Source organism: Pristiophorus japonicus, unplaced genomic scaffold, assembly GCF_044704955.1.
Source record: "Pristiophorus japonicus isolate sPriJap1 unplaced genomic scaffold, sPriJap1.hap1 HAP1_SCAFFOLD_806, whole genome shotgun sequence".
NCBI classification, from domain to species: domain Eukaryota; kingdom Metazoa; phylum Chordata; class Chondrichthyes; family Pristiophoridae; genus Pristiophorus; species Pristiophorus japonicus.
In genome coordinates, this window is record NW_027254725.1 from 61,546 (window position 1) to 85,765 (window position 24,220).

The 24,220-nt window shown below is 44.3% G+C and overlaps 1 protein-coding gene across 1 annotated transcript; it reads right to left on the reverse strand.

Annotated features, from left to right (window-relative positions):
• Positions 1-1,486: 1,486 nt before the first annotated feature.
• LOC139257133 (zinc finger protein ZFP2-like) lies at positions 1,487-2,459 on the reverse strand. Its single transcript, XM_070874405.1, has one exon. It carries the CDS (start codon positions 2,447-2,449, stop codon positions 1,487-1,489), a length of 963 nt encoding a protein of 320 aa, XP_070730506.1. The 5' UTR covers positions 2,450-2,459.
• Between the last annotated feature and the right edge of the window lie 21,761 nt (positions 2,460-24,220).

Sequence of the window (24,220 nt, forward strand, 5' to 3'; positions counted from 1 at the left end):
TTCTGCCCTCGCTGTTTCTTAGCCCCACCCACAATGATTCTACTTCTTGATTTTCTGAGCTAAGATTCTTTTCCTCTACTGTCTTTATCCCATCCTTTATTATCAGGTCTACCCCTCCTCCTTTTCCATTTTGCTATCTCTTCTAAAAGTTACGTATCCTGGAATATTTAGTTCCCAACTGTGGTCATTTTGCAACCTCGTGTCCATAATGGCTATTAGATCAAACCTATTAATTTCTGTCTGCGCTATTAATTCATCTATTATATTGAGAATTCTTTGTGCATTCAGATATAGTGCCTTTAGTTTTCGTTTTCTAAAATTGTTTCCTTGATTTCTTCTTTGTCAGTAATGCCCTATTACCTTTGTTAGTCTCTCTGTCCCTTCCTGACCCACTCTGCTTATTCTTACACCAAACCCTGCTCTGCTCTAGCGCCTTGACATGTAATTTGTTGCTTTTACTCTGTATCTAAACCATTCTGTACACTTCCCTGAATCTCCCCCACCTTCATTAGTTTAAAGCCCTGTTTACTGCCCTAGTTATTTGATTTGCCAGGACACTGGTTCCTGCCCAGATCAAGTGGAGCCCATCCCAATGGAACAGCTCCCTCTTTCCTCAGTACTGGTGCCAGTGCCCCATAAAGCAAAACTCCTGCCTTCTACACCACTCTTTTAGCCACGTATTTAACATTTTAATCTGCTTATCCCTCGACCAATAGGTGTGTGGCTCAGGTAACAATCTGGAGATTATTAACTTTGATGTTCAGCTTTTTCATTTGGACTCCAACTCTTCAAACTGTTTCAGCAGAACCTCACTGTTAGTCCTACCGATGTTGTTGATTCCTACATGGACCATGACAACTGGATCCGCCCCTTCCCATTCTAAGTTCTGATTCTGAGCTACCCCGGGGAGAGGGCAGTGTGTGATGTCCCTGTAGGATGCAGTATGTTCAGTGTCTGACCCTGAGATGCCCCAGGGAGAGGGCAGTATGAGACATCCCTGTGGGATGCATTATGTTCAATCTCTCACCCTGAGCTGCCCCAGGGAGGGGACAGTAAGTGATGTCCCTGTGGGGTGCAGTATTTTCAGTGTCTAACCCTGAGCTGCCCTAATTCCTTCTGCTCTAGGGGGCAGTCACGCTCCTCTCAGTCAGAGTAAATAGGAGGGACAGCGTCATCTACTAGACACCGGCGATATTTCAAGGCACACAATGCCTGGCTCCATCCCAAAGAAATCCAAAACAAACCTGCAGATTCAATTCATTTTATTATCAATGGTTCAAGAAAGTTTAGCTCCATTTGTTGCACCTTTCAGTATTTGAAGAAAGCCGTTTAAACAGTGAAATATGGATACAAACACAATCAGCATTATTTTTATCTGACCCTTTTCCCGTTGATTAGTTGGTCCAATATCTAGAATATTAATCTCCAGTTATAGGGGTGATCAATATCAATAAAAATAAACCACATATACCAAAATGGACATGATTCAGTTTGGCATAACAGCAGAATCCAAACCCTGCAGGCACTTGTGAACTCGCTGATGTCTCAGCAGGTTGGACGATTGAGTGAATCCCTCCCCACACACAGAGCAGGTGAACGGCCTCTCCCCAGTGTGAACTCGCTGGTGTGTTATCAGGGTGTATGACCGAGCGAATCCCTCACCACACACTGAGCAGGTGAATGGCCTCTCCCCAGTGTGAACTCGCTGGTGTGTCAGCAGGTGGGATGACTGAGTGAATCCCTCCCTACACACTGAGCAGGTGAACGGCCTCTCCCCAGTGTGAATTCGCTCATGTGTCAGCAGGTTCGATGACTGAATGAAGCCCTCCCCACACACGGAGCAGGTGAATGGCCTTTCCCCAGTGTGAACTCGCTGGTGTTTCAGCAGGTTGGATGACTGAGTGAATCCCTTCCCACACACAGAGCAGGTGAATGGCCTCTCCCCAGAGTGAACTCGCTCATGTGCCAGCAGGTGGGATGACCGATGGAATCCCGCCCCACAGATGGAGCAGGTAAACGGCCTCTCCCCAGTGTGAACTCGCTGGTGTGCCAGCAGGCGGGATGACTGAGCGAAACTCTTCCCACACTCAGAGCAGGTAAACAGCCCCTCCCCAGCGTGTATTCTTTGGTGTGTCAGCAGGTGGGATGACTGAGTGAATTCCTTCCCACACATGGAGCAGGTGAACGGCCTCTCTCCCGTGTGAACTCGCTGATGTGAAAGCAGGTTAGATTTCAAAGTGAATCCCTTCCCACACTCGGAGCAGATAAATGGCCCCTGCCCAGTGTGAACTCGCTGGTGAGTTAGAAGTCGGGATGACACAGTGAATCCCTTTCCACACACAGAACAGGTGAACGGCCTCTCCCCGGTGTGACTGCGCCGATGAATTTCCAGCTGGGATGGGTAATTGAATGCCTTCCCACAGTCCCCACATTCCCACGGTTTCTCCATGGTGCGGGTGTCCTTGTGTCTCTCCAGGTTGAATGATCAATTGAATGCTCGTCCACAAATAGAACACGTGTATGTTTTCTCCCCACTGTCAACGGTTTGATCTTTTTACAGGCTGTATAACTGGTTAAAGCTCTTTCCACAGGCAGTGAACTGGAACACTCTCACTTGGGTGCGTGTGTCTTGGTGCTTTTCCAGTCACATTGATGTTTGAAATCTGTTGCCACAGACAGAACAGACAAACATTGCTCTTTCCACATTCAAAGGCCGATAGTATTCAAGTCCTCAGGAATTGAGTGATTCCATCAGATTTTGATGTGATATTTAGTTTTAGAGCTTCCCGTTGGCAAATCCTCCCATTCTAATACCCTGGAAAAGAAGTTTACAAAAATAATTACTGCAAGTAAATGACAGAAATTCAGAACAGACAATTCTAGATTCTATGGAACATTCTTTCCTTTCTTGTTCCTCCAAAGCTGTAAATCCCCATCCCATACAGTCTCCGTTCTCCCTGTCTTGAAATTCAAACACATCGCACGTCTGAAGACAGCTTGTTCTCTGCTCCCATTTTTCACCACCAACTCTGTCTGGGTTCAGTTTTACACACTGGTTCCATCCCTCAACTCCCCTGAAGGTGCTGACACTGGCTGGGTTCAGTTCTCCACTCACTGGTTCCCCTCCCTCTCCTGAAGGTGCTGGCTCTGGCTGGGTTCAGTTCCACACTCACTGGTTCCCCTCCCTCTCCTCCCCTGAAGGTGCTGACTCTGGCTGGGTTCAGTTCTACACTCACTGGTTCCCCTCCCTCTCCTCCCCTGAAGGTGCTGACTCTGTCTGGGTTCAGTTCTACACTGACTAGTTCCCCTCCCTCTCCTCCCCTGAAGACGCTGACTCTGGCTGGGTTCAGTTCTACACTCACTGGTTCCCCTCCCTCTCCATCCCTGAAGGTGCTGACTCTGGCTGGGTTCACTGGGACACTGAAGCCCCGCCCACACGTTGTTCGTTTGCAAAGATGTTCACGCATGCGCTCTACTGCTCGATGAGTCACCATGGCGGAGCACAAACCTGCAGCTGTCCTTCACAAAGATGGCGGCCGTCACCCTCGGTTTGTTGCCGCGAAAATGCCCTGGAGCTGCAAATTCGGAACTTATAGTTTCTTAATACATGCTTGCGACCTACACTAGGTGTGTATGAAGCCTACCTGCGAGGTGCGTTCCTCCCCTGTTCCCCGCTGATTCGGATCGGCTCCAAACTGTGGATCCGGCCTTTGCCCGCTTCCAGGCCGCGTTCGGTCTGATCAAAGTCACAATGTGCATGCTCCAGGTACAGTCCGGTGTTGCGCCTGCGCACTGGGCTCCTGCAGCGTGAATATTGTGCTCTGGGGGCACTGGACCGTAAGGAACAGGAGCAGGAGTAAAATTATTCGGCCCTCGATCCTGCTCCGCCATTAATGAGATCTTGGCTGATCTTCTACCTCAACTCCACTTTCCTGCACTATCCCCATATCCTTCATTTACATAATATCCAAAAATCTATTGATCAATGCCTTGAATATATTCAAACCCTGAGAGCCTACACAGCCCTCTGGGGGAGAGAATTCCAAAGATTCACCACCCTCTGAGTGAAGAGGTTTTTCCTCATCTCAGTCCTAAATGGCTGACCTCTTATTCTGAGACTCACCCCTGGTTCTAGACTTCCCAGCCAGAGAAAACATCCTTCCTGCACCTACCCTGTCAAGCCTTCTACGAATTTTGTATGTTTTTTTACCCTGTCAAGCCCTGTATGAACTTTGTATGTTTCAATAAGATCACCTCTCATACTTCTGAACTCTAGAGAATAGAGGCATAATCTACTCAATCTCTCCTCATAGGACAATCCCCGCATCCCAGGAATCAGTCTAGTGAACTTTTGTTGCACCTCCTCTATGGCAAGTATATCCTTTCTTAGATAAGGAGACCTAAACAGTACACAATACTACAGGGCCCTATATAATTGCAGTAAGATTACTTTACACTTATACTCAAATCCACTAGTAATAAAGGCCAACATGCTTTATTAATTACTTGCTGTACCTGCATGTTAACTTTCAGTGATTCATGTACAAGGACATCCAGATCCCTCTGAACACCAACATTTCTCAATCTCTCACCATTTAAAAAATACTCTGCTTTTCTATGTTTCCTACCAAAATGGATAACTTCACATTTCTCCACATTATATTCCATTTGCCATGTTCTTATCAATATATATCAATGACTTGGACTTAAATGTTGGGTATATGATTAAGAAGTTTGCAGATGTCACTAAAATAGGCTGAGTCATTGATAATGAAAAAGAAACATAGAAACATAGAAAAATAGGTGCAGGAGTAGGCCCTTCGAGCCTGCATCGTCATTCAATAAGATCATGGCTGATCATTCCTTCAGTACCCCTTTCCTGCTTTCTCTCCATACCTGTTGATCCCCTTAACCGTAAGAGCCATATCTAACTCCCTCTTGAATATATCCAGTGAACTGGTATCAACAACTCTCTGCGGCAGGGAATTCCACAGATTAACAACTCTCTGAGTGAAGAAGTTTCTCCTCATCTCAGTCCTAAATGGCCTACCCCTTATCCTAAGAAAGCTGCGGATTACAGGAAGATATCAACGTATTGGTCAGGTGGGCAGAACAGTGGCAAATGGAATTCAATCCGGATAAGTGTGAGGTAATGCATTTGGGGAGGTCTAACAAGACAAGGGAATACACATTAAATGGTAGGACACTGGAAAGTGTAGAGGAACATCGGGACTGTGGAGTGTAGGTCCACAGAATCTCGAAGGTAGCAGGCCAGGTTGATAAGATGGCTAAGAAGGCATATGGAATACTTGCATTTATAAGTCGAGGCATGGAATACAAGAGCAAGGAGGATAGGCTTGAACTGTATAAAACACTTATTAGACCACAGCTGGAGTACTCCATGCAGTTCTGGTCACCACATTACAGGAAAGGTGTGATTGCACTGGAAAGGGTGCAGAGGAGATTTATAAGATTGTTGCCTGGACTGGAGAATTTTGTCTATGATGAAAGAAAATAGAAGCTGAGTCTGTTTTCTTTGCAACAGAGGAGGCTAAGGGGAGACATGATTGAGGTGTATAACATTATGAGGGGTCTGGATAGAGTGGATAGGGATGATTTGGTTTCCCGTGGCAGAGGGGTCAACAACCAGAGGGCATAGATTTAAAGTAATTGGGGGGAGGTTTAGAGGAGATAAGGGACATTTCTTCACCAAGAGGGTGGTGGGGGTCTGGAATTCACTGCCTGAAAGGGTTGTAGTGCCATGATCCTTCAACCACATTTAAAAGACACTTGGATGTGCACTTAAAGTGCCGCAACCTACAGGGCTATGAACCAAGAGCTGGAAAGTGGGATTAGGCTGGATGCGATTGGCTGAAATGGTCTCCTTCCATGCTGTAAATTTCTATGATTGTATGATGATTGCCCACTCGCTTAACCTCTCTTTATCCCCTTGAAGCCTCTTTGTACCCTCCTCACAACTTGCTTTCCCACCTAGCTTTGTATCATCAGCAAACTTGGATATATCACATTTGGTCTTCTCATCCAAATCAGATATACATTGTGAATTGCTGAGGCCCAAGTATCGATCCTTGTGACACACCACCAGTTACAGCCTGCCAACCTGAAAATGAACCATTTATTCCTACTTTCTGTTTTCTGTCCGTTAACCAATCTTCAATCCATGCTAGTATATTACCCACAATCCCATGAGCCCTCATTTTGTTTAATAACCTCATGTGGCACCTTATCGAATGTCTTCTGAAAATCCAAATACACCACATCCACTGGTTCCTCCTTATCTATTCTGCTAGTTACAATCTCAAAAAGTTGTCAAACATGATTTCCTTTCATAAAGCCGTGTTGACTCTGACAAATTTTATTAATATTCTCTAAGTTCCTGTTCCCACGTCCTTAATAATAGCATCGAGCATTTTCCCGACTACAGATGTCAGGCTAACTGGTCCATAATTCCCTGTTTTCTCTCTCCCTCCTTTCTTAAATAGCCCAGTTACATTTGTGATCTTTGAAACCATGGGAATAGTTCTTGAATCTATGGAATTTTGGAAGATGACAACCAATGCATCCACTGTTTCTATAGCTACCTTTCTCAGCTATTTACAATATACGTTAATGATTTAGATGAAGGAATTGAATGTAATATCTCCAAGTTTGCAGATGACACTAAGTTGGGTGGCGGTGTGAGCTGTGAGGAGGATGCTAAGAGGTTGCAGGGTGACTTGGACAAGTCAGGTGAATGGGCACATGCATGGCAGAAGTAGTATAATGTAGATAAATGTGAAGTTATCCACTTTGGTGGCAAAAACAGGAAGGCAGAATATTATCTGAATGATGACAGATTAGGAAAAGGGAGGTGCAACGAGACCTGGGTATCATGATACATCAGTCATTGAAAGTTGGCATGCAGGTACAGCAGGCAGTGAAGAAAGCAAATGGCATGTTGGCCTTCATAGCGAGGGGATTTGAGTATAGGAGCAGGGAGATCTTACTGCAGTTGTACAGGGCCTCAGTGAGGCCACACCTTGACTATTGTGTACAGTTTTGGTCGCCTAATCTGAGGAAGGACATTCTTGCTATTGAGGGAGTGCAGCAAAGGTTCACCAGACTGATTCCTGGGATGGCAGGACTGATATATGAAGAAAGCTTGGATCGACTCGGCTTATATTCACCGGAATATAGAAGAATGAGAGGGTTCCATTGAAACATATAAAATTCTGACGGGATTGGACCGGTTAGGTATGTTCCCAATGTTCGGGAAGTCCAGAACCAGGGGTCACAGTATAAGGATAAAGGGTAAGCCATTTAGGACCGAGATGAGGAGAAACTTCTTCACTCAGAGAATTGTGAACCTGTGGAATTCTCTACTACAGAAAGTTGTTGATGCCAGTTCGTTAGATATATTCAAAAGGGAGTTAGATGTGGCCCTTACGGCTAAAGAGATCAAGGGATCTGGAGAGAAACCAGGAATGGGGTACTGAAGTTGCATAATCAGCCATGATCATATTGAATGGTGGTGCAGGCTCGAAGGGCAGAATAGTCTGCTCCTGCACCTATTTTCTATGTTTCTATGTTTCAATATTCTAGGATGTAGGCCATCAGGTCCAGGGGATTTATTGGCTTTCAGTCCCATTATTTCTCCAGTACCATTTTTTGATTAATACCAATTTCCTTAAGTTTCTCATTCTCGCTAGACCCTGGGTTATCCAGTAGTTGCGGCAATTTTGTTTACACCTTCTTCCGTGAAGACAGACTGAAAATATATTTTTAATTTCTCTGCCGTTTCCTTGTTCTCCATTATAATTTCTCTTCAGGGAGAAGGCAAAAAAAAAGTAGAAAGAAACAGAAAGGCGACATCACAGCCAAGGGGGTAAGTGATTGGCTGGTGATTGGTGAGTAGTTTTTCTTTTTTCTCTTCGAAAACAGTGAGTAAACGTTAGCATTGTGGTTGCCAATTTAAGTGTATCTAAGGGTTAAGTCATGGCAGGAAAGCTTGGTCACGTGATATGCTCCTCCTATACCATGTGGGAACTTAGGAATACATCCGGTGTCCCTGACGACTACGTGTGCGGGAAGTGTATCCGCCTCCAGCTCTTGACGGTCCGCGTTGCGGAATTGGAGCCTAGGATGGATTCACTCTGGAGCATCCACGATGCTGAGAATGACGTGAGTAGCATGTGTAGCGAGTTGGTCTTACCGCAGATGAAGGGTCCACAGCCAGATAGGGAATGGAAGACCAGCAGAAAGAGCAGTGCAAGGAAGGTAGTGCAGGGGTCATTCCCCTGCAAAATAGATACACCGCTTTGAGTACTGTTGAGGGGGATGATTCATCAGGGGAGGGCAGCAGCAGCCAAGTTCATGGCACCATGGCTGGCTCTGCTGCACAGGAGGGCAGGAAAAAGAGTGGGAGAGCGATAGTGATAGGGGATTCAATTGTAAGGGGAATAGGTAGGCGTTTCTGCGGCCGCAACCGAGACTCCAGGATGGTTTGTTGCCTCCCTGTTGCAAGGGTCAAGGATGTCTCAGAGCGGGTGCAGGACATTCTGAAAAGGGAGGGAGAACAGCCAGTTGTCGTATGCACATTGGTACCAACGATATAGGTAAAAAAAAGGATGAGGTCCTACGAGACGAATTTAAGGAGCTAGGAGCTAAATTAAAAAGTAGGACCTCAAAAGTAGTAATCTCTGGATTGCTACCAGTGCCACGTGCTAGTCAGAATAGGAATCACTGGATAGCTCAGATGAAAACGTGGCTTGAGCAGTGGTGCAGCAGAGAGGGATTCAAATTCCTGGGGCATTGGAACTGGTTTTGGGGGAGGTGGGACCAGTACAAACCGGACGGTCTGCATCTGGGCAGGACCGGAATCAATGTCCTAGGGGGAGTGTTTGCTAATGCTGTTTGGGAGGAATTAAACTAATATGGCAGGGGGATGGGAACCAATGCAGGGAGACAGAGGGAAACAAAATGGAGACAGAAGCAAAAGACAGAAAGGAGATGAGTAAAAGTGGAGGGCAGAGAAACCCAAGGCAAAAAACAAAAAGGGCCAATGTACAACAAAATTTTAAAGGGTCAAAGTGTAATAAAAAGGCAAGCATGAAAGCTCAGTGCCTCAATGCAAGGAGTATTCGGAACCCAAGAGGGGGCTCTGAGCTAGTTAGAGTGGGTGAGAGCTCAGATGAACAGGACCCCAAGAAAGAATGCAAAAGGCAGGAGGCAACAGAGCAGAGTAGCACTGGGGTAAGTGTAAACCACAAGGTGATAGGAAAGGACAATATGTGTGAATATAAAAGCGCTGCAGGAGGGGTCAAAACGAAAAATCATGGTATAACAACTAGTATTAAAACATCTACCAAAAAGCATTCAGCATTCGAAATAAAGTAAATGAATTGACGGCACAAATCATTACAAATGGGTATGATTTGGTGGCCATTACAAAAACGTGGTTGCAGGGTGGCCAAGACTGGGAATTAAACACACAGGGGTATCTGACAATTCGGAAAGATAGACAAGAAGGGAAAGGAGGTGGGGTAGCTCTGTTAATAAAGGATGATATCAGGGCAGTTGTGAGAGACGATATTGGCTTTAATGAATAAAATGTTGATTCATTGTGGGTGGAGATTAGAGATAGTAAGGGGAAAAAGTCACTGGTGGGCATAGTTTATAGGCCCCCAAATAATAACTTCATGGTGTGGCGGGCAATAATCAAGGGAATAATGGAGGCATGTGGGGGATTTTAACCTACATATCAATTGGTCAAATCAAATCACACGGGGTAGCCTTGAGGAGGAATTCATAGAATGCATACGGGATTGTTTCTTAGAACAGTATGTTACAGAACCTACAAGGGAGCAAGCTATCTTAGATCTGGTCCTGTGTAATGAGACAGGAATAATAAATGATCTCCTAGTAAAAGATCCTCTCGGAATGAGTGATCACAGTATGGTTGAATTTGTAATACAGATTGAGGGTGAGGAAGTAGTGTCTCAAACGAGCGTACTATGCTTAAACAAAGGGGATTACAGTGGGATGAGGGATGAGGGCAGAGCTCGCTAAAGTCGACTGGAAATACAGACTAAACGGTGGCACAATTGAGGAACAGTGGAGGACTTTTAAGGAGCTCTTTCATAGTGCTCAACAAAAATATATTCCAGTGAAAAAGAAGGGCAGTAAGAGAAGGGATAACCAGCAGTGGATAACCAAGGAAATAAAGGAGAGTATCAAATTAAAAACCAATGTGTATAAGGTGGCCAAAGTTAGTAGAAACTATAAGATTGGGAAAATTTTAAACGACAGCAAAGAATGACTAAGAAAGCAATAAAGAAAGGAAAGATAGATTACAAAAGTAAACTTGCGCAAAACATAAAAACAGATAATAAACGCTTTTACCGATATATAAAATTGAAAAGATTGACTAAAGTAAATGTTGGTCCCTTAGAAGATGAGAAGGTGGATTTAATAATAGGAAATGTGGAAATGGCTGAGACCTTAAACAATTATTTTGCTTCGGTCTTCACAGTGGAAGACACAAAAACCATGCCAAAAATTGCTGGTCACGGGAATGTGAGAAGGGAGGACCTTGAGATAATCACTATCACTAGCGGGGTAATGCTGGACAGGCTAATGGGACTCAAGGTAGACAAATCCCCTGGTCCTGATGAAATGCATCCCAGGGTATTAAAAGAGATAGCGCAAGTTATAGCAGATGTATTCGTTATAATCTACCAAAATTCTCTGGACTCTGGGGAAGTACCATTGGATTGAAAAGCAGCTAATGTAATGCCTCTGTTTAAAAAAGGGGGCAGACAAAAGGCAGGTAACTATAGGGCCGGTTAGTTTAACATCTGTAGTGGGGAAAATGCTTGAAGCTATCATTAAGGAAGAAATAGAGGGACATCTAGATAGGAATAGTGCAATCAAGTAGTTGCAGCATGGATTCATGAAGGGGAAATCATGTTTAACTAATTTACTGGAATTCTTTGAGGATATAACGAGCATGGTGGATTAGAGGTGTACCGATGGATGTGGTGTATTTAGATTTCCAAAAGGCATTCGATAAGGTGCCACACAAAAGTTTACTGCAGAAGATAAAGGTACGTGGAGTCAGAGGAAATGGATTAGCATGGATAGAGAATTGGCTGGCTAACAGAAAGCAGAGAGTCGATTTAAATGGGTCCTTTTCGAGTTGGAAATCGGTGGTTAGTGGTGTGCCACAGGGATTGGTGCTGGGACCACAACGGTTTACAATATACATTGATGACCTGGAAGAGGGGACAGAGTGTAGTGTAACAAAATTTGCAGATGACACAAACATTAGTGGGAAAGCGGGTTGTGTAGAGGACACAGAGAGGCTGCAAAGAGATTTGGATAGGTTAAGCAAATGGGCTAAGGTTTGGCAGATGGAATACAATGTCAGAAAATGTGAGGTCATCCACCTTGGGGGAAAAAAACAGTAAAAGGGAATATTATTTGAATGGGGAGAAATTACAACATGCTGCGGTGCAGAGGGACCTGGAGGTCCTTGTACATGAATCCCAAAAAGTTAGTTTGCAGGTGCAGCAGGTAATCAGGAAGGCGAATGGAATGTTGGCCTTCATTGCGAGAGGGATGGAGTACAAAAGCAGGGAGGTCCTTCTGCAACTGTATAGGGTATTGGTGAGGCCGTACCTGGAGTACTGCGTGCAGTTTTGGTCACCTTACTTAAGGAAGGATATACTAGCCTTGGAGGGGGTACAGAGACGATTCACTAGGCTGATTTCGGAGATGAGGGGGTTACCTTATGATGATAGATTGAGTAGACTGAGTCTTTACTCGTTGGAGTTCAGAAGGATGAGGGGTGATCTTATAGAAACATTTAAAATCATGAAAGGGATAGACAAGATAGAGGCAGAGAGGTTGTTTCCACTGGTCGGGGAGACTAGAACTAGGGGGCACAGCCTCAAAATACGGGGGAGCCAATTTAAAACCGAGTTGAGAAGAAATTTCTTCTCCCAGAGAGTTGTGAATCTGTGGAATTCTCTGCCCAAGGAAGCAGTTGAGGCTAGCTCATTGAATGTATTCAAGTCACAGATAGATAGATTTTTTAACCAATAAGGGAATTAAGGGTTATGGGGAGCGGGTGGGTAAGTGGAGCTGAGTCCACGGCCAGATCAGCCATGATCTTGTTGAATGGCGGAGGAGCCTCGAGGGGCTAGATGGCCTACTCCTGTTCCTAATTCTTATGTTCTTGTCTCAGTCTGTCGGGGATCCACACTTACCTTTGCTAATATTTTCCTTTTTACATACTGATAGAAGCTTTTGCATTCTGTTATTTTGTCTCTCAGTAGTTTACTCTCATATTCTACTTTCCCTTTCTTTATCAATTTCTTGGTCCTCCTTTGCTGAATTCAAAGCCTTACTGATCCTCAAGCTTACTGCTCCATTTGTCAACATTATAAGCATCTTCCTTTCATCTAATACAACCTTTAACTTCTTTAGTTAGCCATGGTTGGACCACTATTCCTCTGGGGTTTTTGTGCTTTAAAGGAATGTATACTTTAAGGCATTGTAAATGATGTATTAATTCTTTAAATACTAGCCATTGCTTTGCTACCAACATACCTTTTAGTGTAGTTTCCCTATGAGACGAATTTAAGGAGCTAGGAGCTAAATTAAAAAGTAGGACCTCAAAAGTAGTAATCTCGGGATTGCTACCAGTGCCACGTGCTAGTCAGAGTAGGAATCGCAGGATAGCGTGGCTTGAGCAGTGGTGCATCAGGGAGGGATTCAAATTCCTGGGGCATTGGAACAGGTTCTGGGGGAGGTGGAACCAGTACAAACCGGATGGTCTGCACCTGGGCAGGACCGGAACCAATGTCCTAGGGGGAGTGTTTGCTAGTGCTGTTGGGGAGGAGTTAAACTAATATGGCAGGGGGATGGGAACCAATGCAGGGAGACAGAGGGAAACAAAAAGGAGACAAAAGCAAAAGTCAGAAAGGAGATGAGTAAAAGTGGAGGGAAGAGAACCCCAAGGCAAAAAACAAAAAGGACCGTTGAATATAAAGGGGCTGCAGGAGGGGTCAAAACTAAAAATCATGGTTTAAAAACAAGGATTAAAACACTCCTGCTAAATGCACGCAGTATTCGAAATAAAGTAAATGAGTTGACGGCACAAATCATGACAAATGGGTATGATTTGGTTGCCATTACAGAAACATGGTTGCATGGTGGCCAAGACTAGGAATTAAACATACAGGGGTATCTGACGATTCAAAAAGATACACAAGGGGGGAAAGGAGGTGGGGTAGCTCTGTTAATAAAGGATGATATCAGGGCAGTTGTAAGAGACAATATTGGCACTAATGAACAAAATGTTGAATCATTCTGGGTGGAGATTAGAGACAGTAAGGGGAAAAAGTCACTGGTGGGCGTAGTTTATAAGCCCCCAATAATAACTTCACGGTGGGGCCGGCAATAATCAAGGGAATAATGGAGGCATGTGAAAAAGGAATGGCAGTAGTCATGGGGGATTTTACCCTACTTATTGATTGGTCAACTCAAATCACACGGGGTAGCCTGGTGGAGTAATTCATAGAATGCATACGGGATTGTTTCTTAGAACAGTATGTAACAGAACCTACAAGGGAGCAAGCTATCTTAGATCTGGTCCTGTGTAATGAGACAGGAATAATAAACGATCTCCTAGTAAAAGATCCTCTCGGAATGAGTGATCACAGTGTGGTTGAATTTCTAATACAGATTGAGGGTGAGGAAGTTGTGTCAGAAACGAGCGTACTATGCTTAAACAAAGGGGACTACAGTGGGATGAGGCCAGGGTTGGCTAAAGTAGACTGGAAACACAGACTAAATGGTGGCACAATTGAGGAATAGTGGAGGGCTTTGAAGGAGCTCTTCCATAGTGCGCAACAAAAATATATTCCAGTGAAAAAGAAGGGCGGTAAGAGAAGGGATAACCAAGGAAATAAAGGAGGGTATCAAATCAAAGACCAATGCGTATAAGGTGGCCAAGGTTAGTGGGAAATTAGAGGATTGGGAAAATTTTAAACAACAGCAAAGAATGCCTAAAAAAAGCAATAAAGAAAGGAAAGATTGATTACGAAGGTAAACTTGTGCAAAACATAAAAACAGATAGTAAAAGCTTTTACAGATATATAAAATGGAAAAGAGTGACTAAAGTAAATGTTGGTCCCTTAGAAGATGAGAAGGTGGATTTAATAATGGGAAATGTGGAAATAGCTGAGACCTTAAACAATTATTTTGCTTCGGTCTTCACAGTGGAAGACACAAAAACCATGCCAAAAATTGCTGGTCATAGGAATATGGGAAGGGAGGACCTTGAGACAATCACTATCACTAGGGGGTTAGTGCTGGACAGGCTAATGGGATTCAAGGTAGACTAGTCCTCTGGTCCTGATGAAATGCATCCCAGGGTATTAAAGAGATGGCGGAGGTTATAGCAGATGCATTCATTAAAATCTACCAAAATTCTCTGGACTCTGGGGATGTACCAGCGGATTGGAAAGAGCTAATGTAATGCCTCTGTTTAAACAAGGGGGCAGACAAAAGGCAGGTAACTATAGGGTGGTTAGTTTAACATCTGTAGTGGGGAAAATGCTTGAAACTATCATTAAGGAAGAAATAGAGGGACATCTAGATAGGAATAGTGCAATCAAGTAGTTGCAGCATGGATTCATGAAGGGGAAATCATGTTTAACTAATTTACTGGAATTCTTTGAGGATATAACGAGCATGGTGGATTAGAGGTGTACCGATGGATGTGGTGTATTTAGATTTCCAAAAGGCATTCGATATGGTGCCACACAAAAGTTTACTGCAGAAGATAAAGGTACGCGGAGTCAGAGGAAATGTATTAGCATGGATAGAGAATTGGCTGGCTAACAGAAAGCAGAGAGTCGGGATAAATGGGTCCTTTTCGTGTTGGAAATCGGTGGTTAGTGGTGTGCCACAGGAATCGGTGCTGGGACCACAACTGTTTACAATATACATAGATGACCTGGAAGAGGGGACAGAGTGTAGTGTAACAAAATTTGCAGATGACACTAGGATTAGTGGGAAAGCGGGTTGTGTAGAGGAAACAGAGAGGCTGCAAAGAGATTTGGATTGGTTAAGCGAATGGGCTAAGGTTTGGCAGATGGAATACAATGTCGGAAAGTGTGAGGTCATCCACCTTGGAAAAAAAAAACAGTAAAAGGGAATATTATTTGAATGGGGAGAAATTACAACATGCTGAGGTGCAGAGGAACCTGGGGGTCCTTGTGCATGAATCCCAAAAAGTTAGTTTGCAGGTGCAGCAAGGAATCAGGAAGACAAATGGAATGTTGGCCTTCATTGCGAGAGGGATGGAATACGAAAGCAGGGAGGTCCTTCTGCAACTGTATAGGGTATTGGTAAGGCCGCACCTGGAGTACTGCATGCAGTTTTGGTCACCTTACCTAGGGAAGGATATACTGGCTTTGGAGGGGGTACAGAGACGATTCACTAGGCTGATTCCGGAGATGAGGGGGTTACCTTATGATGATAGATTGAGTAGACTGGGTCTTTACTCGTTGGAGTTCAGAAGGATGAGGGGTGATCTTATAGAAACATTTAAAATCATGAAAGGGATAGACAAGATAGAGGCAGAGAGGTTGTTTCCACTGGTCGGGGAGCCTAGAACTAGGGGGCACAGCCTCAAAATACGGGGGAGCCAATTTAAAACCGAGTTGAGAAGAAATTTCTTCTCCCAGAGGGTTGTGAATCTGTGGAATTCTCTGCCCAAGGAAGCAATTGAGGCTAGTTCATTGAATGTATTCAAGTCACAGATAGATCAATTTTTAACCAATAAGGGAATTAAGGATTACGGGGAGAGGATGGGTAAGTGGAGCTGAGTCCACGGCCAGATCAGCCATGATCTTATTGAATGGCGGAGCAGGCTCGAGGGGCTAGATGGCCTACTCCTGTTCCTAATTCTTTTGTTCTTATGTTCCCAATCTACATTAGCCAACTCTCCTAGTTTTCTTTTATTTTGGATTTCAGACCCTAGTTTCGGATTTAACTAAATCACTTTCAAATTTAATGTAACATTCTCTCTTATTATGGTCACTCTTTCTTAAGGGCCCCTTTAATATAAGGTTATTAATGAACCACTTCTTATTGCACAATACTAGATCTAAAATAACTGGTTCTCTAGTTGGTTACTCAACATACTGATCTCGAAAACCAACTTGGATATCTTCTATGAACTCGTCCTCCACACTATTACTGCAAATTTGGTTTCCCCAGTCTATATGCAGATTAAAGTCCATGATTATTGTATTACCTTTGTTACATACACCTCTAATTTCCTGATTTATACTGTGCCCTACATTACCACTACGGTTTGGGGGGCCTGTAAACAACTCCCACCAATGTTTTCTGCCCCTTGCTGTTTCTTAGCTCCACCCAAACTGATTCTACTTCTTGATTTTCTGAACTAAGATCCTTTCCCTATACTGTCTTTATCCCAGCTTTTATTATCAGGGCTTCCCCTCTTTCTTTTCTATTTTGCTATTTCTTCTTAAAGTTATGTCTCCTGGAATGTTAATTCCCAACCGTGGTCACTTTGCAACCTCATCTCCACAAAGGTTTGATCTAATAGCCAATTAATTTTTATCTGCGCTATTAATTATTTTATTTTATTGTGAATACTTCATGTATTCATAGTGCCTTTAGCTTTGACTTTTTTCTATTTTTCCTTGATGTCTCCTCAGTCAGTCATGCCCTATTACCTTTGTTACTCCATCTGTCCCTTCCTGACCCACTCTGCTTATTTTTACCCAAAACTCTGCTGTGCTCTAGAACCTTGACATGTCTCTTGATGCTTTTTCTCAGTATCTAAACCATGCTGTACACTTTCCTAAATCTCCCCCACCTTCATTAATTTAAAGCCATGTTTACTGCTCTAGTTATTCGATTCGCCAGGATACTGGTTCCTGTCCAGTTCAAGTGGAACCCGTCCCAACGAAACAGCTCCCTATTTGCCCAGTACTGCAAAACCCCTGCCTCCCACACCACTCTTTGAGCCACGCATTTAACATTCTAATCTGCTTATTCCTGTAACAATTGGTGTGGGGCTCAGGTAACAATCCAGAGATTATTACCTTTGAGGTTCAGCTTTTTCTTTTGGACCCCCAACTCCTCCATCTCTTTCAGCTGAACCTCATTCCTAGTCCTACCTATGTCGTTGGTTCCTACATGGTCCACGACAATTGGATCCTCCCCTTCCCACTCCAAGTTCTGACACTGATCTGCCCCATGGAGGGGGCCAGTGTGTGATGTCCCTGTGGGGTGCAGTATGTTCAGTGTCTGACTCTGATCTGCCCCATGGAGGGGGCCGTGTGTGATGACCCTGTGAGGTGCAGCATGTTCAGTGACCCTGGACTGCCCTCAGTCCTCCTGCTCTAGGGGGCAGTCACGCTCCTCTCAGTCGAAGTTAGTTGGATGGACAGCGTCATCTACTGGCCACCGGCGGTATTTCAAGGCACATCAAGTACCTTCCCTCCCAGAGAAATCCAAAACCAACATGCAGATTCAATTCATTTTATTCTCAATTGTTTAACATTTAGCTCAATTTTTTGAAGTTTTGAGTATTTGAAGCCCTTTCAAGAGTTAAGTATGGATGCAAGCACAATCAGCATTATTTTTATCTCATCTTTCCCTTGATTAATTGGTCAAATATCAAACTCCAGCCCAGTTATAGTGGAAATTAAAATCGGCAGAGAGAGACCCCCAACAGGTCAGAACAAACACAATCAGTCTGAGGTACCAGCAGAACCAAACCCTGCAGTCACTTGTGAACTCGCTGGTGTCTCAGCAGGTTGGATGACTGAATGAATCCCTCCCTACACACGGAGCAGGTGAACAGTCTCTCCCCAGTATGAAGTCGCTGGTGTGTCAGCAGTCGGGAGGAGGTAGTGAATCCCTTCCCACACATGGAGCAGGTGAACGGCCTCTCCCCAGTGTGAGCTCGTTGGTGTGTCAGCAGGTGGGATGAGGTAGTGAATCCTTTCCCACACACAGTGCAGGTGAACAGCCTCTCCCCAGTATGAACTCGCTGGTGTATCAGCAGATGGGAAGAACAAATGAATCCCTTGCCACACTCAGAGCAGGTGAATGGCCTCTCCCCACTGTGACTGTGTTGACTAATTTCAAGGACAGATGGGGAATTGCATCTCTTCCCACAGTTCCCACATTCCCACGGTTTCTCCATGGTGTGGATGTCCTTGTGTCTCTCCAGGTTGGACGATCAGTTGAAGCCTCATCTACACACAACACGTGTACGGTTTCTCCCCGCTCTGAATGGTGTGATATTTTTTCAGGCTGTGTAACTGGTTAAAGCTCTTTCCACAGGCAGTGCATTGGAACACTCGCACTCGGGTGTGTGTGTCTTGGTGCTCTTCCAGTTACACTGATGTTGGAAATCTTTTCCCACAGACAGAACAGACAAACATTTCTCCTTTCACATTCAAAGGCTGATGATATTCAGGTCCTGATAAATCAAGTGATTGCATCAGACCTTGACGTGATGTTTGGTTTGAGTTTCCCTTCTGCATATCATGCCTTTAATACCCTGGAAAAGGAGTTTACAAAAACCATGACTGCAAATACAGGACAGAAATTCAGAACAGACAATTCTAGATTCTATGGAACATTCTTTCCTCTTGTTCCTCCAAAGCTGTAAATCACCATCCCATACCCTCTCCATACTCTCTGTCCTGAAATTCAAACACAATCGCACGTCTGAAGACAGCTCCTCCTCCACTCCCAGGTTTCACCACCAATTCTGGCTGGGTTCAGTTCTACACTCACTGGTTCCCCTCCCTCTCCTCCCCTGAAGGTGCTGACTCTGACTGGGTTCAGTTCTACACTCACTGGTTCCCCTCCCTCTTCTCCCCTGAAGGTGCTGACTCTGGCTGTGTTCAGTTCTACATTCACTGGTTCCCCTCCCTCTCCCTCCCCTGAAATCGGCATCTCAACACCTGGCCCACAATCATGACTGAATTACTGCTGATAAAAGGGAATTATTGATCCACATCACCATTAATCTATATCTATATATCCGACCGCAGTGAAGGGGGAATAGAAGGCAGCCGCTGCTGATGGGGTGATTTGGAGATTAGACTTAAAGGGAGGGAGTGAGAGTGAGATTGAGCCGAGCGAGGTGGTGGCTGGAGTCTAGCACGGACGGAGAGAGGGCGATAAAGCCCCGAAGCTGCAAACGCCGGTAGTTCAGGTTATTATTCATGGTTTGCGGCGTACACCAATTGTTTATGAAGCCTCCCGTCCATCTGTCGGACCATTAATGCCCTCCGCTCCACCGGCCCACAACCACCTCTCCCGCTACAGAGAATCCACCCACAGCATCTCAAATCTTCATTTCAAAACTAAAATCCTAAAATCCATCGTTCCTGTTTGTTTCATGCTGACTTGTAGCCAATTACATCTGGAGAGAGCAGAGTGGGAAGGCTGAAGGGATTTGCAATGATCAGGATCAAACTACCCAGAGCAAGTGTGTGTCGGTGTAAACAATAAAGTGAGCAGAAAAGGACCTGTTTGATAGGACACTGTAGAGAGAGCTTCCTCTGTTTTTTAAACTGAAACTATATAGAAATTATGAGTTGAAACTTTCACAAGACAGAGAGTGGAGAGCACCAGTTCATACAATCACAGGACAGAAAGTGGAGAGCTCCAGTTCATACAGTCACAGGACAGAGAGTGGGGAGCATCAGTTCATACAATCACAGGATAGAGAGTGGAGAGCACCAGTTCATACAATCACAGGACAGAGAGTGGGGAGCATCAGTTCATACAATCACAGGACAGAGAGTGGAGAGCACCAGTTCATACAATCACAGGACAGAGAGTGGAGAGCACCAGTTCATACAATCACAGGACAGAGAGTGGGGAGCATCGGTTCATACAATCACAGGACAGAGAGTGGAGAGCATCAGTTCATACAATCACAGGACAGAGAGTGGAGAGCACCAGTTCATACAATCACAGGACAGAGAGTGGGGAGCATCAGTTCATACAATCACAGGACAGAGAGTGGAGAGCACCAGTTCATACAATCACAGGACAGAGAGTGGGGAGCATCAGTTCATACAATCACAGGACAGAGAGTGGAGAGCATCAGTTCATACAATCACAGGACAGAGAGTGGAGAGCACCAGTTCATACAATCACAGGACAGAGAGTGGGGAGCATCAGTTCATACAATCACAGGACAGGGAGTGGAGAGCATCAGTTCATACAATCACAGGACAGAGAGTGGAGAGCATCAGTTCATACAATCACAGGATAGAGAGTGGAGAGCATCAGTTCATACAATCACAGGACAGAAGTTGGATCAACGGTCTTTGGAATGATTACTTGTCATTGTGCCTTTTGATCTACCCGAGAATTGATTTACTGATTTAATGAGACAGCTCGAGACTGATTCAACTTTTCAATTACTTAAATTCTGATTTTAAGTTTACTTATAATTGATCTATATATTAATCAATTTTGTTTCAATATAATTGATCTTGATTATACTGATTGCACTATTGTAGAATCCCTATTGTAGTATTTCCAAGTCACTGTGTAAACTGAGTTTTTTTTTCCTGTGTCTATTTGCTGCCACTTCGGACCAGAGCCATTTCCCTTCGAGTTCCACTTCCTTCTCCCACTTTTTCTTTTCTAGCTATCCCTCCCTGACCAGTCTTTCCTGTCATAGAAACATAGAAAATAGGTGCAGGAGTAGGCCATTCGGCCCTTCGAGCCTGCACCACCATTCAACAAGATCATGGCTGATCATTCCCTCAGCACCCCTTTCCTGCTTTCTCTCCATACCCTTGATCCCCTTAACCATAAGGGCCATATCTAACTCCCTCTTGAATATATCCAATGAACTGGCATCAACAACTCTCTGCGGTAGGGAATTCCACAGGTTAACAACTCTCCGAGTGAAGAAGTTTCTTCTCATCTCAGTCCTAAATGGCCGACCCCTTATCCTAAGACAATGTCCCCTGGTTCTGGACTTCCCCAACATCGGGAACATTCTACCCGCATCTAACCTGTCCAGTCCCATCAGAATCTTATATGTTTCTATGAGATCCCCTCTCATCCTTCTAAATTCCAGTGAATAAAGGCCCAATTGATTCAGTCTCTCATACATAAGAACATAAGAATTAGGAACAGGAGTAGACCATCTAACCCCTCGAGCCTGCTCCGCCATTCAAAAAGATCATGGCTGATCTGGCCGTGGACTCAGCTCCACTTACCCGCCCACTCCCCGTAATCCTTAATTCCCTTATTGGTTAAAAATCTATCTATCTGTGATTTGAATACATTCAATGAGCTAGCCTCAACTGCTTCCTTGGGCAGAGAATTCCACAAATTCACAACCCTCTGGGAGAAGAAATTCCTTCTCAACTCGGTTTTAAATTGGCTCCTCTGTATTTTGAGGCTGTGCCCCCTAGTTCTAGTCTCCCCGACCAGTGGAAACAACCTCTCTGCCTCTATCTTGTCTATCCCTTTCATTATTTTAAATGTTTCTATAAGATCAACACTCATCCTTCTGAACTCAATCGAGTAAAGACCCAGTCTACTCAATCTATCATCATAAGGTAACCCCCTCATCTCCGAAATCAGCCTAGTGAATCGTCTCTGTACCCCCTCCAAGGCTAGTATATCCTTCCTTAAGTAAGGTGACCAAAACTGCACGCAGTACTCCAGGTACGGCCTCACCAATACCCTATACAGTTGCAGAAGGACCTCCCTGCTTTTGTACTCCATCCCTCTCGCAATGAAGGCCAACATTCCATTTGCCTTCATGATTACCTGCTGCACCTGCAAACTAACTTTTTGGGTTTCATGCACAAAGACCCCCAGGTCCCTCTGCACCGCAGCATGTTGTCATTTCTCCCCATTCAAATAATATTCCCTTTTACCTATTTTTTTTCCCCCAAGGTGGATGACCTCACATTTTCCGACATTGTATTCCATCTGCCAAACCTTAGCCCATTCACTTAACCTATCTAAATCTCTTTGCAGCCTCTCTGTGTCCTCCACACAACCCGCTTTCCCACTAATCTTTGTGTCATCTGCAAATTTTGTTGCACTACTCTCGGTCCCCTCTTCCAGGTCATCTATGTATATTGTAAACAGTTGTGGTCCCAGCACTGATCCCTGTGGCACACCACGAACCACCGATTTCCAACCCGAAAAGGACCCATTTATCCCGACTCTCTGCTTTCTGTTAGCCAGCCAATTCTCGATCCATGCTAATACATTTCCTCTGACTCCGCGTACCTTTATCTTCTGCAGTAACCTTTTGTGTGGCACCTTATCGAATGCCTTTTGGAAATCTAAACACACCACATCCGTCGGTATACCACTATCCACCATGCTCGTTATATCCTCAAAGAATTCCAGTAAATTAGTTAAACATGATTTCCCCTTCATGAATCAATGTTGCGTCTGCTTGATTGCACTATTCCTATCTAGATGTCCCTCTATTTCTTCCTTAATGATAGCTTCAAGCATTTTCCCCACTACAGCTGTTAAACTAACCGGCCTATAGTTATCTGGCTTTTGTCTGCCCCCTTTTTTTTTTTAAAAACAGAGGTGTTACATTAGCTGCTTTCCAATCTGCTGGTACCTCCCCAGATTCCAGAGAATTTTGGTAGATTATAACAAATGCATCTGCTATAACTTTCGCCATCTCTTTTAATACCCTGGGATGCATTTCATCAGGACCAGGGGACTTGTCCACCTTGAGTCCCATTAGCCTGTCCAGCACTACCTCCCTAGTGATAGTGATGTCTCAAGGTCCTCTCTTCCCATATTCCAATGTCCAGCAATTTTTGGCATGGTTTTTGTGTCTTCCACTGTGAAGACCGAAGCAAAATAATTGTTTAAGGTCTCAGCCATTTCCACTTTTCCCATTGTTAAATCCCCCTTCTCATCTTTGAAGGACCAACATTTACTTTAGTCACTCTCTTCCGTTTTATATATCTGTAAAAGCTTTTACTATCTGTTTATATCTTTTGCGCAAGTTTACTTTCGTAATCTATCTTGCCTTTCTTTATTGCTTTCTTTGTCATTCTTTGCTGTCATTTAAAATTTTCCCAATCTTCTAGTTTCCCACTAACCTTGGCCACATTATAGGCATTGGTTTTTAGAAACATAGAAACATAGAAACATAGAAAATAGGTGCAGGAGCAGGCCATTCAGCCCTTCTAGCCTGCACCGCCATTCAATGAGTTCATGGCTGAACATGAAACTTCAGTACCCCCTTCCTGCTTTCTCGCCATAACCCTTGATCCCCCGAGTAGTGAGGATTTCATCTAACTCCCTTTTGAATATATTTAGTGAATTGGCCTCAACTACTTTCTGTGGTAGAGAATTCCACAGGTTCACCACTCTCTGGGTGAAGAAGTTTCTCCTCATCTCGGTCCTAAATGGCTTACCCCTTATCCTCAGACTGTGACCCCTGGTTCTGGACTTCCCCAACATTGGGAACATTCTTTCTGCATCTAACCTGTCTAAACCCGTCAGAATTTTAAACGTTTCTATGAGGTCCCCTCTCATTCTTCTGAACTCCAGTGAATACAAGCCCAGTTGATCCAATCTTTCTTGATAGGTCAGTCCCGCCATCCCGGGAATCAGTCTGGTGAACCTTCGCTGCACTCCCTCAATAGCAAGAATGTCCTTCCTCAAGTTAGGAGACCAAAACTGTACACAATACTCCAGGTGTGGCCTCACCAAGGCCCTGTACAACTGTAGCAACACCTCCCTGCCCCTGTATTCAAATCCCCTCGCTATGAATGCCAACATGCCATTTGCTTTCTTAACCGCCTGCTGTACCTGCATGCTAACCTTCAATGACTGATGTACCATGACACCCAGGTCTCGTTGCACCTTCCCTTTTCCTAATCTGTCACCATTCAGATAATAGTCTGTCTCTCTGTTTTTACCACCAAAGTGGATAACCTCACATTTATCCACATTATACTTCATCTGCCATGCATTTGCCCACTCACCTAACCTATCCAAGTCACTCTGCAGCCTAATAGCATCCTCCTCGCAGCTCACAATGCCACCCAACTTAGTATCATCCGCAAATTTGGAGATACTGCATTTAATCCCCTCATCTAAATCATTAATGTACAATGTAAACAGCTGG

Bases quoted from the DNA above. Each gene is read 5' to 3' on its own strand.
- LOC139257133 (XM_070874405.1), bottom strand. From the start codon at position 2,449: ATGGAGAAACCGTGGGAATGTGGGGACTGTGGGAAGGCATTCAATTAC.